General features: G+C 39.5%; 1 protein-coding gene across 1 annotated transcript in view; it reads right to left on the reverse strand.

The window, feature by feature from the left end:
- Positions 1-14942, reverse strand: part of CNTNAP5 (contactin associated protein family member 5) — an 868401-nt gene that overhangs the window by 650386 nt on the left and 203073 nt on the right. The window contains exon 3 of the mRNA XM_007964645.3: positions 6818-7011. Within this exon, the coding sequence (XP_007962836.3) occupies positions 6818-7011 (194 nt within the window). The remainder of the gene's footprint in view (positions 1-6817; positions 7012-14942) is intronic.

Raw genomic sequence — 14942 nt, forward strand, 5'->3', positions numbered from 1 at the left:
TTCAAAATATGGCAAGGAAATATATTTTAGGGTAAAACATTTTGATTTTCTTCCTTGTTATGCCAGAGTCAGATTGGAAAGTAGGTCATGATATACAGGGTCAAATATAACCCATCTGAGGAGAATTGATGCTTTGCAGCGCATGACTCCCCAGACCCCTTTGGTAGGAATTTGGGCAAGATAGAAAATCAGAGCTTAGGTTTTGGAGACACTCACTTTAGATTAAGAGGAATCACAGTGAGGACTAACAGGTTTATACATATTGAAAATACAATTATAAGTTGGGATTGCTGGGAATCATTAAGCACCTTAACAATAAGATTAATTTAACAGCAGCGGATTTAGGAGAATTAATTTTAAGCTGATCATCCTCCTTATTTTGATATCAGCTGTTGGATCCTATCCCACTACACATGCAACCAGTTTGTAGGGGACTGCAAACATCTGGTCTCCCCTAGAAAGTGTCCGTATGAATATTAATCCTGAAGACTACACATTGACTCCCTATCTATGTGATGTGTTTAAATGACACATGTGTAGATGTGTGAGTGCATTTACTCCTTAAAGAGGTTAGACCCCATGTTGGGAAATCCTCTGAAACATTTCAGCAAATTCTAGTGTTAAGAGAAAACAGATGGTCATCAGTGAGGAATTTTCACGGGCTAAATGTGGAGCCAGAGGGCTGGAGGGAGCCTGCTGAAGCTGGGGTAAAGACCAGCTGTTGCTTTCACAATGCTGATTGGCCAGTTGTTCCCTGTTTCCTTTTCTGCAGAGCTCTATCCAGTGATAAGATCATCTAAAATCAGCAAAAGAGCTAAGGACAGAACCACTGGGACAATTCAAGGGGAATTATAAGCTTTGAGATCCTTTAGTTGACTACTCTAAGCCAGCTTCATAGTGAAGCCCAGGCTTTATCTCCATGCATTTCGCATTTCAACCCACAGGGTAAGCCAAGAACCAGTGTCTGAGCAAGGAAATGTGGAGGAATGGATGCAATGGGCCTGGAAGATTCTAGATATATCCCTGCCCTGGGTAGGGAGAAAGACCTGCTACAGAGATGTTAAGGGACATTTTCAAGGTCATTCAAGCAACCAGTGGTGCAGCATAATCAGATCGTAATCAAAAGCCTCTGCATTTCCCTCCATACTTCATTTCTGTTAGTCTGTGACATTGTAATAACTTGCTTCTGCATTGGTGGTCTCCATTAAATCAGCAGCAAGATTCGGGGCATGCTAAGTTCTTAATTGAGCTTTTAATAATTGCCACAACTGAAATTAATATCTATATTAAAAGCTTATTAGTATATGTGCATGACAGAACAAAGGAGAGAACTGTTTAAAAAATCCTGACAAACACATCTGAGAACATGTTCCTACATGTAGTCTTTATTATTTAACAAAAAATTAAAACAGAGAAGTGTTAACAAACTTTGTTACAATGGCTAATAAGCAATAATGTATTAGCTTAAAAAGATATGAGGGTACTCTTAGTCTACAGTATCTATCCAGTCTCTCTCTTCAAATTCATTTTCTATCACTAACCAGGTATATCCTGTATCTAATTTATTAATTCTTTGTGTCCTTAATACATCTTCCTTTAAGATTTTGCTTATAGTATTTCTCCTGCTGTAAATGCACCTCACTTTCACCATTTTCTCTTCTCAATTTTTGTATGTTTATTGAATTTTTGTTAGACATACAGTACTCTGTAGTTGCTGACAAGCCAATATAACTTAAACATGCTCTCTTCTGGTTCAAGTAGTCTAAGCCCCTCACATTCATACATTGCCAGGAACACCCTCTCTGAAAAGCTTCGTGCATGTGAACTGCTGCCTTGGTACGATATACACATATACTGTATTGCATGCCATTGATTTGTCTCCCTAATGGTTCTGCACACCCAGAGATGGGAAAAACCATAGCTTAGGCCCCTTTGTAAGCCTAGCACCTTGCACAGTGCTTGGTGTATAATGAGAGCTTAAAAGATATATGTTGATGGTGATGAGATTCTCACTCTCAAATTGTTTTCTGAAATCGGTAGACTTAAAATACTATATCAAACAGTGATCAATACTCAGGATGTTCTAGGCCAAACTGGTAGAATAAATGTGTATAAATCATGAAGATCAGAGAGCATCTCCCAGAGAATTTGGAAGTCAGTCAAGGATGAAGTTGGGGAACTGAGGACCAAACTGTATAATCCATTGCTTGAATTGACCTCTGTGTGAGAGGTTACCTGTAAACTGCCAGGTAACAAATGCAAGTCCTTCATGTTAAGGCAGATTCGAGAAAGTTACAGGAAATCACAGACCATCAGAGTGCACAGGCCAAAAGCGTCTATAATAAAGGACTATATGACTGACTGACTGGGGAGAGGCAACATAATTTTAATAAGAGAAAACCTGCGAGTTGAATATTAATAAAATATAGAATATTCACAGGAGATGACAGGGTAGAGAAGGGGCTTCACATCAGCTGTGTGATGAATAGCTGAGGATGTGGGGACATTGAATTAGGGCAGAAGAGCCTCACTGACAGTGTGGGAATTGTGCTTATGAAGGAAAGGGCTCAACATTGTGGTTATTCATGGATATAACATGGACAGTACATAGTTCTTCTGGCATATCTTTCAAAAGGACTGCTGACAGGACCTGATCTGAGTGGATTTAATTAAAGAGGTTCCTTTGTTCCAAACAAGTTTACCCACTTTACCAAGCATTGGCTCACACTGCTGCCCAGCGTTGGAATTTTAATATTTGTAATGATTCAGCAGGTCTACACACCAATCAGTAAGAGGTTTTGGAGCTGCTAAGATTCTGAACATGGTTGCTGGGTTTGTCCCTGACACACCTTCATGCCTGGTTATTTAGTGAAGCGAGGGACTCTGGCTTGTGCATAAATCATGATGCATCACTAAGTGACTGTTTGGTGGCCTCATTCATGAGCATTCCATTCAGTGCCAGATCAGAAACTCTCCAAATTGGATTTTTAGGGCGTGAAAAATTGCTACTGTACATTGCAAAGGTATCCTTCTAGGATTATTTTTCTGAAGCGAACCTTGTGAAATGTAATAAATCTCTTCAGTACTGGTGGATGGATTGTCCCATGCACAGTATGTGCTATGTATTGTTTGGTAAATCAATTTTAAAGAGCACTACAAACTATATATTATCTAAAATGTTAGGATTCACAGAAGACCCAGTAAAAGTAAGCATTCAAGAGATTCTCTGCTTCATTGGCCAGGTGTGGTGGCTCAAGCCTGTAAACCTGAGGTCGTGGCGGGAGGATCACTTGGTCCTAGGAGTTGGAGACCAGCCTGGGCAACAAAGTGAGAACCCATCTCTAAAAAAAGAGTTTTAAAAATGTCAAAAGAATTAGCCGGATGTGGTGGTGCATGCCTGTAGTCCCACCTACTTTGAAGGCTGAAGTGGAAGGATCACTTGAGCCCAGCACATCAAAACTACAGTCAGCTATGATAGTGCCACTGCACTCCAGCCTGGGTGATAGAGTAAGACCCTGTCTCCAAATACACACACACACACACACATGCGTATATATACACACACATGCATATTATATTTACACACACACATATATGTGTGTGAATATATATACATATTCTCTATTTTCTTAATACACCACCTTTAAGCCAGTACTTGATGTTTTAGACATTGACTTTTTCTGAAAAGTGAAACAAAACAATTTAGACAGTTTTGCAAAACCTTCTGTTTGACTATGGTTCTTGTCTTAGTTATAAGGCTTAATTTTGGTGAATTCAGAGTCTGTCTTCTAATTTAAAATTAAAATAAATTAAAAATAAAAAGTAAAAAGCAAAGCTCTCAAGATAATCTCTTTCAACCAGCAGCGTAATTTGATGAAAGTATCAATAAATATTAGTTAGTCACAAGGCAAATTTCCCAGATTTCTGTGAAGTGTTTGCAAAACACCCTGAAATTCTAGAGGGTTTTAGAGAGTCCAAGCACTATTTACAACATATACAAATACAAACAGATGTTATTGGTATCTTCACACTTTTATATTTAGCAACATGTGACTTAAACAGTAGGGCTTAATATTATTCTTAAAGAGTTGGCTTGACAAAGTTAACATTTGAGGTGAGAAAAGTAAATCAATTTTGTGAAAATCAAAAAATGAAAATAAAAAATCAGTGTACTAAAAGAGAAACAGAAACTACAGTTTTGCCATCCACTATATTTAGGAATAAATCTTAGTTGTGAAATATTTGCCGCCAGTTTCTGGTTGTGTGAGCTTGGATTGGGCTCTGTGAGCCTCAAGCCTCTTGTTCCTGGAGATGTTAACATTGAATCACCAATTTATAAAATGACAGTTTGATATACATATAGAATTACATTTGCTTACATATGGTGTGTAATGGGTGTTTAGTAACTGTGAGTTATCCCAGCGTTAAGTAAGAGGACATCTATTTTTCCAGGGTTGAGCCTAGTTACTGTACACGATCTATCATGGTATTCCTGCCTAATGTCACTGTATTTGACTCTTCAAATTGGAAGTTGTAATGCTCCCTCCTCAAATCACTTCTCCTCCCTGTATTTACTTAGTGAAAGGCTGATCCTGAAGCTGCCTCTCTCCCAAGTGCCCTGCAGTCACTGCAAGCATCTCTGGGGAGTTTGTTGCTGGAATTTCCTGCCTCACTGTGCAGGGAGGACCCTGCCTTTCCTTCTCTGCTCATCCAGCAACTTTTACCTGCCCTACCATGTCAAGGCTGTTTGGGATGCAAAGTAGGGTACGGAGAAAGTCTCCTGCTCTCATCCTTCAATTCAGGGAGTCCTAGTAATTCCGCAGTTCTCTTAATAATCACCCCAAAATAAGTTCCTGCCATGTGTCTAGTGATACTGGGCACAGGGGCTAAATGGACGTACAAAGAGATCCCTGCCTTTGAGGAGCTTGGAATCATTTAGAAACACAGGTAAACTGACAAGGGCAAGGAAGTGAAAAAGGCCTTGTGCCCACTGCTCATGAGCCCAGAGGAATTGTCATCCCTTGACATATATCCCAACCCAGGGCTAAGCTGAAAGTAGGTTATTTGGTTCTAAAGAAAATGAAACTCATGATTTAAAAAAAAAAAAAAAAAAAAAAAAAATTTAGGCACAGTAACTCAAAGCTACAACTCAATCTAAAAACAACCAGTCCTGATGACAAGTACCAGAGAAAACAAAAAGTCCCACATCGATTTGTCCCTCTAAAGTCAACATAAAAACCTTAAAATTGCTCCTCAAAATGGAAGGTGTGCTTATTTCTTATCTCAAACTAAAAGTCAAACAAAACGAAAACCTGTAGTAATTTACGGGGACCTCACAATTGAGAAAAAATAAAATGGTCCCCAAAAGACAATTTTTTTTCCTTTTTCAACTTTTATTTTAGGTTCAAGGGGTACATGGGCAGGTTTATTTCATGGGTAAATTGCATGTCCCTGGGGCTTAGTGTACAAATGATTTCATCACCCAGGTTTTGAACATAGTACCAACTAGATAGATTTTGGACTCTCACCCTCCTCCCTACCTCTCCCTTCAAGTAGGCTGTGGTGTCTATTTTCTCTGCTTTGTTTCCATGTATACGCACTGTTTAGACTGTTTTTAAAAATGAAGAAAACTTATGCCCTTTATAAATATTATAACCTAATATTACAAGTGACCCAGAATAAAGATGACATTAATGCTATTCTCAGGATTCAGTGTGCCATAACTAATCCTAACCCTCAATTTATACCTGTTTTCAATTAAAACCCAAGTGATGGGTAGGCAATTAACAAATAACAATGAGTATATAACACAGAAGTTGTTTCATTTTTATCAATGAGATGCGGCCAACATGGGAATGTGAATGTGAAGACAACACTAATGTAAAGTATAAATTGGCATTGATTTAAGAGGAGAGAATCTGAAAAGGAAAGAATATGCTATTAATTTCCAAATCTTCACATTTTACACACATTTGGATTAAAAAAATGGTGACTTATTTTCTCAACGAAAAGTAATATAAACTTATAACTTATTTTATTCAGTGCCTGAGGTTCTGAAGTTACCTCCAGGTGACTTTTGCTGTCTGCTTCACCTCCACCTTTTCCTCCATTAATAATTTGCTGACAGCCTTTCACCCACACAGTGAGGTGGAGAATGTGGGGTGGGATTGGGGAGGGAAGCTCTGTTCTGTAACTTGGAATAAACTGTCCTTCACTGTGAAGCTGAAGATTGTTTCCAATGACAGAATAATTCTAAATGTTCTATTTGTTTTGTAGTTTTAGTTTTCAATTATTTGTGCATCTACGATAGAGGCTGCTTAGTGGCTTTAAAGTCAGACCAGACTTTAAAGATTCCCGAGTCACGAGTCACACATTGGGCAACATTGATCAAACGACGTAATTGAGCTAGCTGTGTTGTTACAAAATATGTGAAGTGCCTGGTGTATAATAAACTAATAAATACGTCAAAAATACTTCGTAAATAAGTATAATCACATTAATAATCATACTTTGTTGGCACATTTATCTATTTTTTAATTAATTTTTGTAGATGAAGAAAGGGAGGCTCAGTCAGTGAATTCCCCAGTTTACTACAAAAAGGGGAACATACTAAATTGTCTTGCAACAGACCTCCCAATTTTCCTAGGAACTGGAGCCATGCTGGGCATGGGCCTTACAAATTGTCTAATTATTTCTAATGGGCACTCAACAGTTATTAAACTACCAACAATCTGGATATTGGAAAATCATGGAAATATACTGTGGTTACCATGAGCACATCTCAGTTTTATTCACTGGAAGGAAAAAGATGGCCTACCCAGATGCTGTCTTCTTGTTTGTACTGTTTCCAGTTGCGCCCTGTGTCACTGAACATCAGGCTGTAACTCGTCACCCAGTCAGAGCTTCCGTATCTTCCCTGCGTGGCCACTGCTGTAATCTCTACTCTGTTTCCCAGGTCCATCTGGAGCCACTGTTGAGCATTGGAATCTGCTGGGGACCAACCGCCAGTTCCTGGAACAGGATCAGAGAGAGAGAGAGAGAGAGAGTTGTAGTAATGTCTCACATAGCTACAATTTTCAACTATCAAAGGGAAATGAAACAGTGTTCAACTAAGATGACTCTACCCGCAAACGGGCCCTACTGTTCCCTGCATCTGTACTTAACCCCCTGGTACTTTCCATTCTCCACCTCCATCAAAATCTCTCTCATTTCCATTCTCAGCAAACTATCACAGGAACAGAAAACCAAACACCGCATGTTCTCACTCGTAGGTGGGAACTGAACAATGAGATCACTTGGACTCGGGAAGGGGAACATCACACACCGGGGCCTATCACGGGGAGGGGGGAGGGGGGAGGGATTGCATTGGGAGTTATACCTGATGTAAATGACGAGTTGATGGGTGCAGCACAGCAACATGGCACAAGTATACATATGTAGCAAACCTGCACGTTGTGCACATGTACCCTAGAACTTAAAGTATAATAATAATAAAAAATAAAAATTAAAAAAAAATAAAAATAAATTAAAAAAAAAGATTCAACTGGAACATAAGAATGGGAGGATTCTAGAAAAGATGCTCAAAGCTTTAATTATTTTATTTCTGATACATATGAGATGTGTGCTTTTAATATACACCTGTTTATATTCTAGTATAATTAATTTCTCCCTTTTGTAATTTGTTAGCCCTGAAATATTGGAAAAAAATAAAATGTCTCAGTGAATGGAAAAAAAAAAAAATCTCTCTCATTTCAAAAACTGTATCTTCCATGCTTCCATCCCTATTCCCTTAGTCATTATGACTTCTATCTTACAAACTCTTAGTGACATTTGTTTTATTTATTTCTCTTCTTACAACTTCAGCCTTTGATTGCAGATATATATGAACTAGGCTTACATGCTCTCTCTCTCTCTAGTATATCATTCCTTCTTCTCTTCCTTCTCTTCCTTCTTTTAGTGTTCTTTCATTCCCTTCTCTCTCCTCTGTCTCTGAATATTTACTATGAACCTATCATGGGCAAGATATTGTGCTGCAGATACAAAGATGAACAGACACCGACTATGCTTTTGTATCATTCATTTATTCGGCAGATGTTTGTTGAGCACCAGGAGTATGCTGGGTGCTGAATAGAGAGAGAGATGCTGACAAAAACATATCAAGTGATGTGAAAGAAACTATCACAAGAGGTAAACAGCAGGTACACAGAGCACAGAATGCCTCAGGAGCTGATCAGAGAGGCCTTCTAGAGACAGCCATAGTAGAGGTGAAGCATGAGGCAAGTGTAGCCAAATCCCAGGAAAAAAAAAAAAAAAAAAAAAAAAACGTGGCAAGTTCGATGGAGATTAGCCAGGGAAAAGGGAGCAACATACACCAAATCTCAGAGGCACGACAGAGTCTCTACCATTCTTGGATCCTCATGTGATTCAGTATACCTAACCTGCAGGGACATTCTGACACACATACGAAAACTGTTTTGGCCCAAGAATTTTGTATTTTTCACACTTGAGGTTTGCAGAAGATCAATATTAGTTCTGTCTTAGTTGGAAGACTTGTAGCCTAAATTTTCTGTTTTTATTTCACATAGGAATAAAAAAGACAATATTCACTTATACTAATCCCAAGTTTCACAAATCTTCTGAAGCCCATGTGGGAGCTACTGCAGACTGTATTATGCCATGTGTAGGGATAGCATAGAGGCAACTCAGGACATCAAGTAGGGAGAGGTAATTGAAGTTTTTGTTTAGAGGAGTTAATCAATAACCTTTTTCTTTCAATCTATGTCATTGAAAATCATTTCTAGTGATGTTTCAGGCTACTTTCTCGCCACCTTGGAAGGAGTCATTTGGACATCTCCTTGGTAACTGAGAGCTTTCCAGAGCCCCAGCTCCTCCTGCAGAGTCTCTCATAGTACAGGGCTGCAATACAGACAAAGTGATAGAGGGCATAAAGTCAATGGTATTCTGTCTTTAGGGATGGAAAAATAGAGGACTTAAAGGCACATCTTACAAATTGTGGTTGATTTTTCAGTAAGCAGCTAGCCCTTAGCAGATTTTGTTTGAGAAAAGTTTTGGGTTTTTTTCCTTTTTTTTCTCACCATGCCTGAGAAGATTCAAATGCAGGAAAGATGGGAAGGGAATGTGCTCAGCATCTATTGTGGAATGTGTTTTATTCAGTGTTTTTTATGAATACAGTGGCAGGTATGGCAGATAGTCACTAATATCCATTCTGTCTTCCTTCTGTGGTAATAGAATTGTAGTGAGTGCATGGCTTAATGGCAGTTTTCAGCTTTCTGTACTTTTATGGTTATGGCCATGTGGTCAAGTTCTCTCCAATAAGAATGTGAATGGGAATAATTTCTGCCACTTCCAGGCTAGCGTGCTCCTTCTCCACTTGCTTTCCTCTTCCACCACTGATGGATGCAGCTGATAACAAGATCTAGATGATGGCAGAATCACAGTATGGAAAGATCCTGGATCCCTGCATCATCACATGGAGGAAAGCACTTGCCTGCTTGAACACATTCACCTAGTAGATGAATGAGAGCTAAACACCTATTAAGTCAATGTGCATTGGACTCTATTTGACACTGCAGTTTTGGCTACTTGAATAAATATACAATATCCTTTTAAATAAATAGTATTATCTCCATCATAAAGTTGAGAAAACTGAAATCCAGCAAGTTTAGAAAATTTGGCACCCAGGATTAAAACATAGGGTAAATCCAGCTATTTGCACTTATCCTTCAACAGAAAAACAAAACAAAACAAAACAAAACACAAACAACAACAACAACAACAACAAAAGCAGGTTATAAAACTCCAGAAAATTAGTAAGGAGGAAAATCACTGAAGTGGGTATTTGAGCAGAGATTCTGAGATGCCAGATCCAGGAGTACATTTTTATCATTCAACTCTGTCTTCCTCAATATATTCACAATTCCCATTCCCCTCTGCCTTTCTCTAGCTTCTCAAAATTGACAGAGAGGCTTATAGAGATGGAGGTTTTACATTTTAAAAAATCCAAAATTATTCTGAACATATTCTTTATTTCTATTCAACATATTCTTCTGCTGCCCAGTTCATGAGGCTGCAGTCTTTCTCAGTAAAAAAAAAAAAAAAAAAAAGAAAGAAAATGTTGTTGAAATGGTCTTCTCTCAGCAATATTAAAACATGATAGAAAATAAATGTATATGGTGATTTTATCTGTAGTGAATGTATGAGTGATTTTATACTTTTCTGATTTTTGCATATAACATAGCTTCCATTATCAACATGTTATTCTTTTATAAGCTGAGAATTTTATTACTCATATGTGATTTATTGCATAAAGAATATGTACAGCAATTTGGGAGCTGATAGTTTAATACAGGACTTCTGATGTTTCTGTGACCACCATTATTTTTAAAATGAAAATTCTTAAGCCTTAACTATTTCTCTTTTACCCTCAATAGTTCACAACTAGACTTCCTCATCATGCTTTAAAGCTTTTCCTTCATCTACTCTAATTAGCATATGATAACAACTTATGTGAAGAATGGAAATAAGGAACTAGAATGACAAGAAATTTTGCCTTACAAAGGATAAAATAACAAAGGAATGATCAAAACTAAACCAAACCAAGACAAACCACAACAAAAAATAGAGAATGATTTAACATTAAAGTTTCTGCAAATTTGTCTAAAGAAAATCACATCTCCCTTTTTCCCACAGTAAAAAAAAACTTAACTTATTAATCTTCCCCAAATTAACCAAAATGGAATAGTTGTTGTTAGCATTCATCAACACATCATGTTAAAAATTTTCTGAGCCCAAGAGCTTCAGCCAAAGCTCTTAAAATGGAGAGATGCTATCTGGGTGATAATTGCCGAGGACTCTTTCCTGCTGTTGAAGATGCTCCCCGCATTACAGCTAATAGGGAAGACACCCAGGGTTGCCATGGTTGCTATGGCAAACGTTTTGTTCTTTCTACCAAACAATAAATGTGTTTTCACAAATGATGAGAGTAGCCTGAAGAAACTATTTGTAGTCGCTATAAAAACGCACTGCACCCACACTAGCTCCTTGTTTCTGAATTATTCCTTAAATTGGGGGTATAACGTACACACAAATAAATGCATTTGGCAAGTTGAAGGCGTCAACTAAGGCAATGCTGTCTGTAATTTTGGCTGATGTATCAATGGCTATTAAACACAAAAATTTCTATAAACTCTGCAGTTTAAATTTAAAGGATATTTAACAGAAGTTTACATTTAAAGGGAAAACTTGCATTTAAAGAAAAAATAATCTCACCTTAGAGAATATCTGGAATTGTTCAAATATTTGACAAGCAAAAAATCCAAAATGATTTGGAGGCTATGTCTTAGTTATTTCTAGCATACTCCAAACCTCATACTCTGCAAACTGTATTATCTGACTTTGGAGGAAAAGATGGAATAAAGAGATGCTGGACCAAAAGTTAGGCGATTTGATTCAAGACTCAGCTCTTTTCCTGATGTTACACTAGATGAGAAATTCTCAAATGAGCTCCATCATGCAAACAGGATAGTTGTCAGCATTTCCAAGATCATAAACTAGGAAGTAGTAATGCAGGAGCTCCAGACGCAGGAAACCTGGATCCAGCACCCAGGTCTTCCCTGGGCTCTAAGTGGCCTCTCAAGTGCACCAACACGTCCCTCAGGTCTTCGTCCTCCTGCTTCCTCATAAGAGCAATTCTCACTAGAAACATAATTCACCTTGACGTTGTTTCCAGTATCTCAGTTGATTCTCATGGAAATCAGCAGTAGCATTTTTAAAATTTTTTCAAAGCAGTCTCAATGGGCCAAGCAGCTAACCCAGATGTATGGCTAAAGACTGCACTCCAACACAGTCCTTCTAATTTCAAGTCCCTGCCTTAGATTTCAATAGGAACCAACATCTTAAGAAAGCAAGAATAGACTTGTATGGAGAATTCTAAGCAAAGATTTTTGGGTTTTTTTGTTTTGCTTTGTTTTGTTTTTTGAGACAGTCTCACTCTTTTGCCCAGGCTGGAGTGCAATGATGTGATCTTGGCTCACTTCAACCTCTGCCTCATGGGTTGACGCGATTCTCCCACCTCCGCCTCCTGAGTCGCTGGGATTACAGGCGTGCATCACCACGCCCAGCTAATTTTTGTATTTTTAGTAGAGACGGGATTTCACCATGTTGGCCAGACTGCTCTCGAACTCCTGATCTCAGGTGATCTGCCCGTCTCAGCCTCCCTAAGTGCTGGGATTACAGGTATGAGCCATCATGCCCAGTCGCAAAGTTTTAAGTAAGAAAAACAAAACAAAACGAAACCAGATCTCCTGCCTCCAGTCACTCCATGCTCACTTCTTTATACTAAGACACTTAGTGCTAATCCTGCATTCCAAACTGCACACACTGGGATAGGCTGTAAACATGAAGCAGAATAACCAGTAGAAAATGCAGAAATTCCTCAGTTTCTATACTTATTTCCACTTTTAACTCAAAAAGGGAAATGAGAATTGACTGATGTCACACACTGGAAATGGGCACAAAACGGATTATATACAGGTCTCTGCAAAGTGATATTTCATAACCGTCTTTCAAAAAAAGAGAGTACATTTAGTCCATGACCAACTGGAGTTAAAAGTGTCATACACACACAGAGCAACATTGCATTTTCACACCTAATCTCTCCCTCCCTCCCTCCCTTCTCTCTTCTTTCCTTCCTTCCTTCCCTCCCTCCCTCCCTCCTTCCTCTTTCCTTCCTTCCTTCCTTCCTTCTTTCCTTCCTTCCTTCCTTCCTTCCTTCCTTCCTTCCTTCCTTCCTTCCTTCCTTCCTTCCTTTCTTTCTTCCTTTCTTTCCTTTCTTTTCTTTCTTTTCTTTCTTTCTTTCGATGGAGTCTTGCTCCTGTCACAGGCTGGAGTGCAATGGCATGATTTCGGCTCACTGCAACCTCTGCCTCCTGGGTTCAAGTGATTCTCCTGCCTCAGCCTCCTGAGTAGCTGGGATTACAGGTGCCCACCACCACACCCAGCTAATTTTTGTATTTTGAATAGAGACAGGGTTTCACCATGTTGGCCAGGCTGGTCTCAAACTCTTGGCCTCCAGGTGATTCACCCACCTTGACCTCCCAAAGTGTTAGGATTACAGGCATGAGCCACCATCCCTGGCCATACCTAATCTGTTTTAAAAATACGGCCTGGCCATTTTTTTTTTAAAAGCCTAAAATAAACCCTATAGGAAACATGTTTCCCAGGCAGGTACTTCTCCTGCCTTCCAGAAGGCCCTATGAAACTACAAGTACATTCTCACAAATTACTGTGAGGCTAGTTTGAATCACTAGCCATATCTTTAATTATTAAACAATCGGTGCCTCTGTAAGTAAAAGTTCTAGATGTTTTAGGGACACAGCTACCTGGTAATGTGTAGGGAGACCCCCTGAAACTATTGCTACGGAATAAAGGATGAAATGCTCCTGATTATTGTAAATACAAAATTGCATGCAGGATAGTGTAAAGACAATGCCAGGTTGGACTGCCAGAATGAGCCAATAGCGCGTATGTGCTTCCCCCTGCAGAGAGCCTATGAATGGACGTGCAGTCAGGGAGGTTTCACATCACCAAGATTCCTATCCCAGAAAAGCAGATGTTCATAGCTCTGGGAATGGAATGAGACCCTTGTGGAAAGCCTATAAACGGATGCATGGGGGGCGCCCGTCCATATGGATAAGATAGGGCTATAAACGCCCTCATCTTGCCACAGCTCTTCTAGGCCTCTTTAGGGTTAAGGCATACTCCTGTCTGAGAATTTCTGGTCTAACCGGTTGTCTAGCTTCACGTCCTGTTTCTATGGATTGTTTGTAACCAGCTTTTGCTGCACCTGTTATTGCCGATTAATATCTTGCTAATCATAGGTTATGGAAAGACCGTGCTTCTGTTTTAAGGCTCTGTTAGAAATTACTGATGCACACACTATATTGCAAATTCTTATCTCTGTATATCGTACTTCTGCATACAGACGTTATGTTAAAGAATTACTTCATCCCCATGTGACCATGTCACCTCATAATCAAATGACCCTAAATCCCTCACTAACCTATCCCCACCCTCACTAAACTTAATAATAAATGCTGGTATATCCAGTGCATTGTTGGCACTGTGGGACCAGAAGGTGGTGACCCCTCTGGACTCAGAGATCACTATCTTGTGTGTGTCTATTATTTCTTGACCTGCCAATCTGCCTGGGAACAAAGACAGAGCCCCATTGCATTGCATGCTGCTGGCCAGATCCCGCAATAGTAATGGTAATGAATAACAGAAAGATGCTGTGCCATAAATATTGAACATTATGCAGTATGTGTAAGAGTAATAACAACATTCATAGACATGCTTGTAGCACTCAGAAGGGCTTCCTGCTCCTCCCTGTGGAACAGGATCACCCATGTGTAATAGGACCTGTGGCTGGGCAAGAATCTTTGAGGCAGAAAGCTGTTGGCAAGAACCCTGGGCATAATCTTTCTGCTCCTAGGCAGGTGCAGGAGGGCTAAGGTATTGCAGCCTGGTCCAGGCCATGCCTCCTGCACTTCCATTTCCACATTAATTTAGGGACTAAGGAGTTAACCAGGGGAAAATAACGTGGGAACCTGGCCAGGCACAGTGGCTCACGCCTGTAATCCTAGCACTTTGGGAGGCCAAGGCAGGCGGATCATCTGAGGTCAGGAATTCAAGACCAGTGTGGCCAACATGGTGAAACCCCGTCTCTACTCAAAATACAAAAATTAACAGGGCATGGTGGTGCATGCCTGTAATCCCAGCTACTCGGGAGGCTGAAGCAGGAGAATTGCTTGAACCCGGGAAGCAGAGGTTCCAGTGAGCCAAGATCATGACACTGCAATCCAGCCTGGGCAACAGAGTGGGACTCCATCACTAAATAAATACAAAATAAATAAATAAATAAA

The sequence above is a fragment of the Chlorocebus sabaeus genome, chromosome 10 (assembly GCF_047675955.1).
Source record: "Chlorocebus sabaeus isolate Y175 chromosome 10, mChlSab1.0.hap1, whole genome shotgun sequence".
NCBI classification, from domain to species: Eukaryota; Metazoa; Chordata; class Mammalia; order Primates; family Cercopithecidae; genus Chlorocebus; species Chlorocebus sabaeus.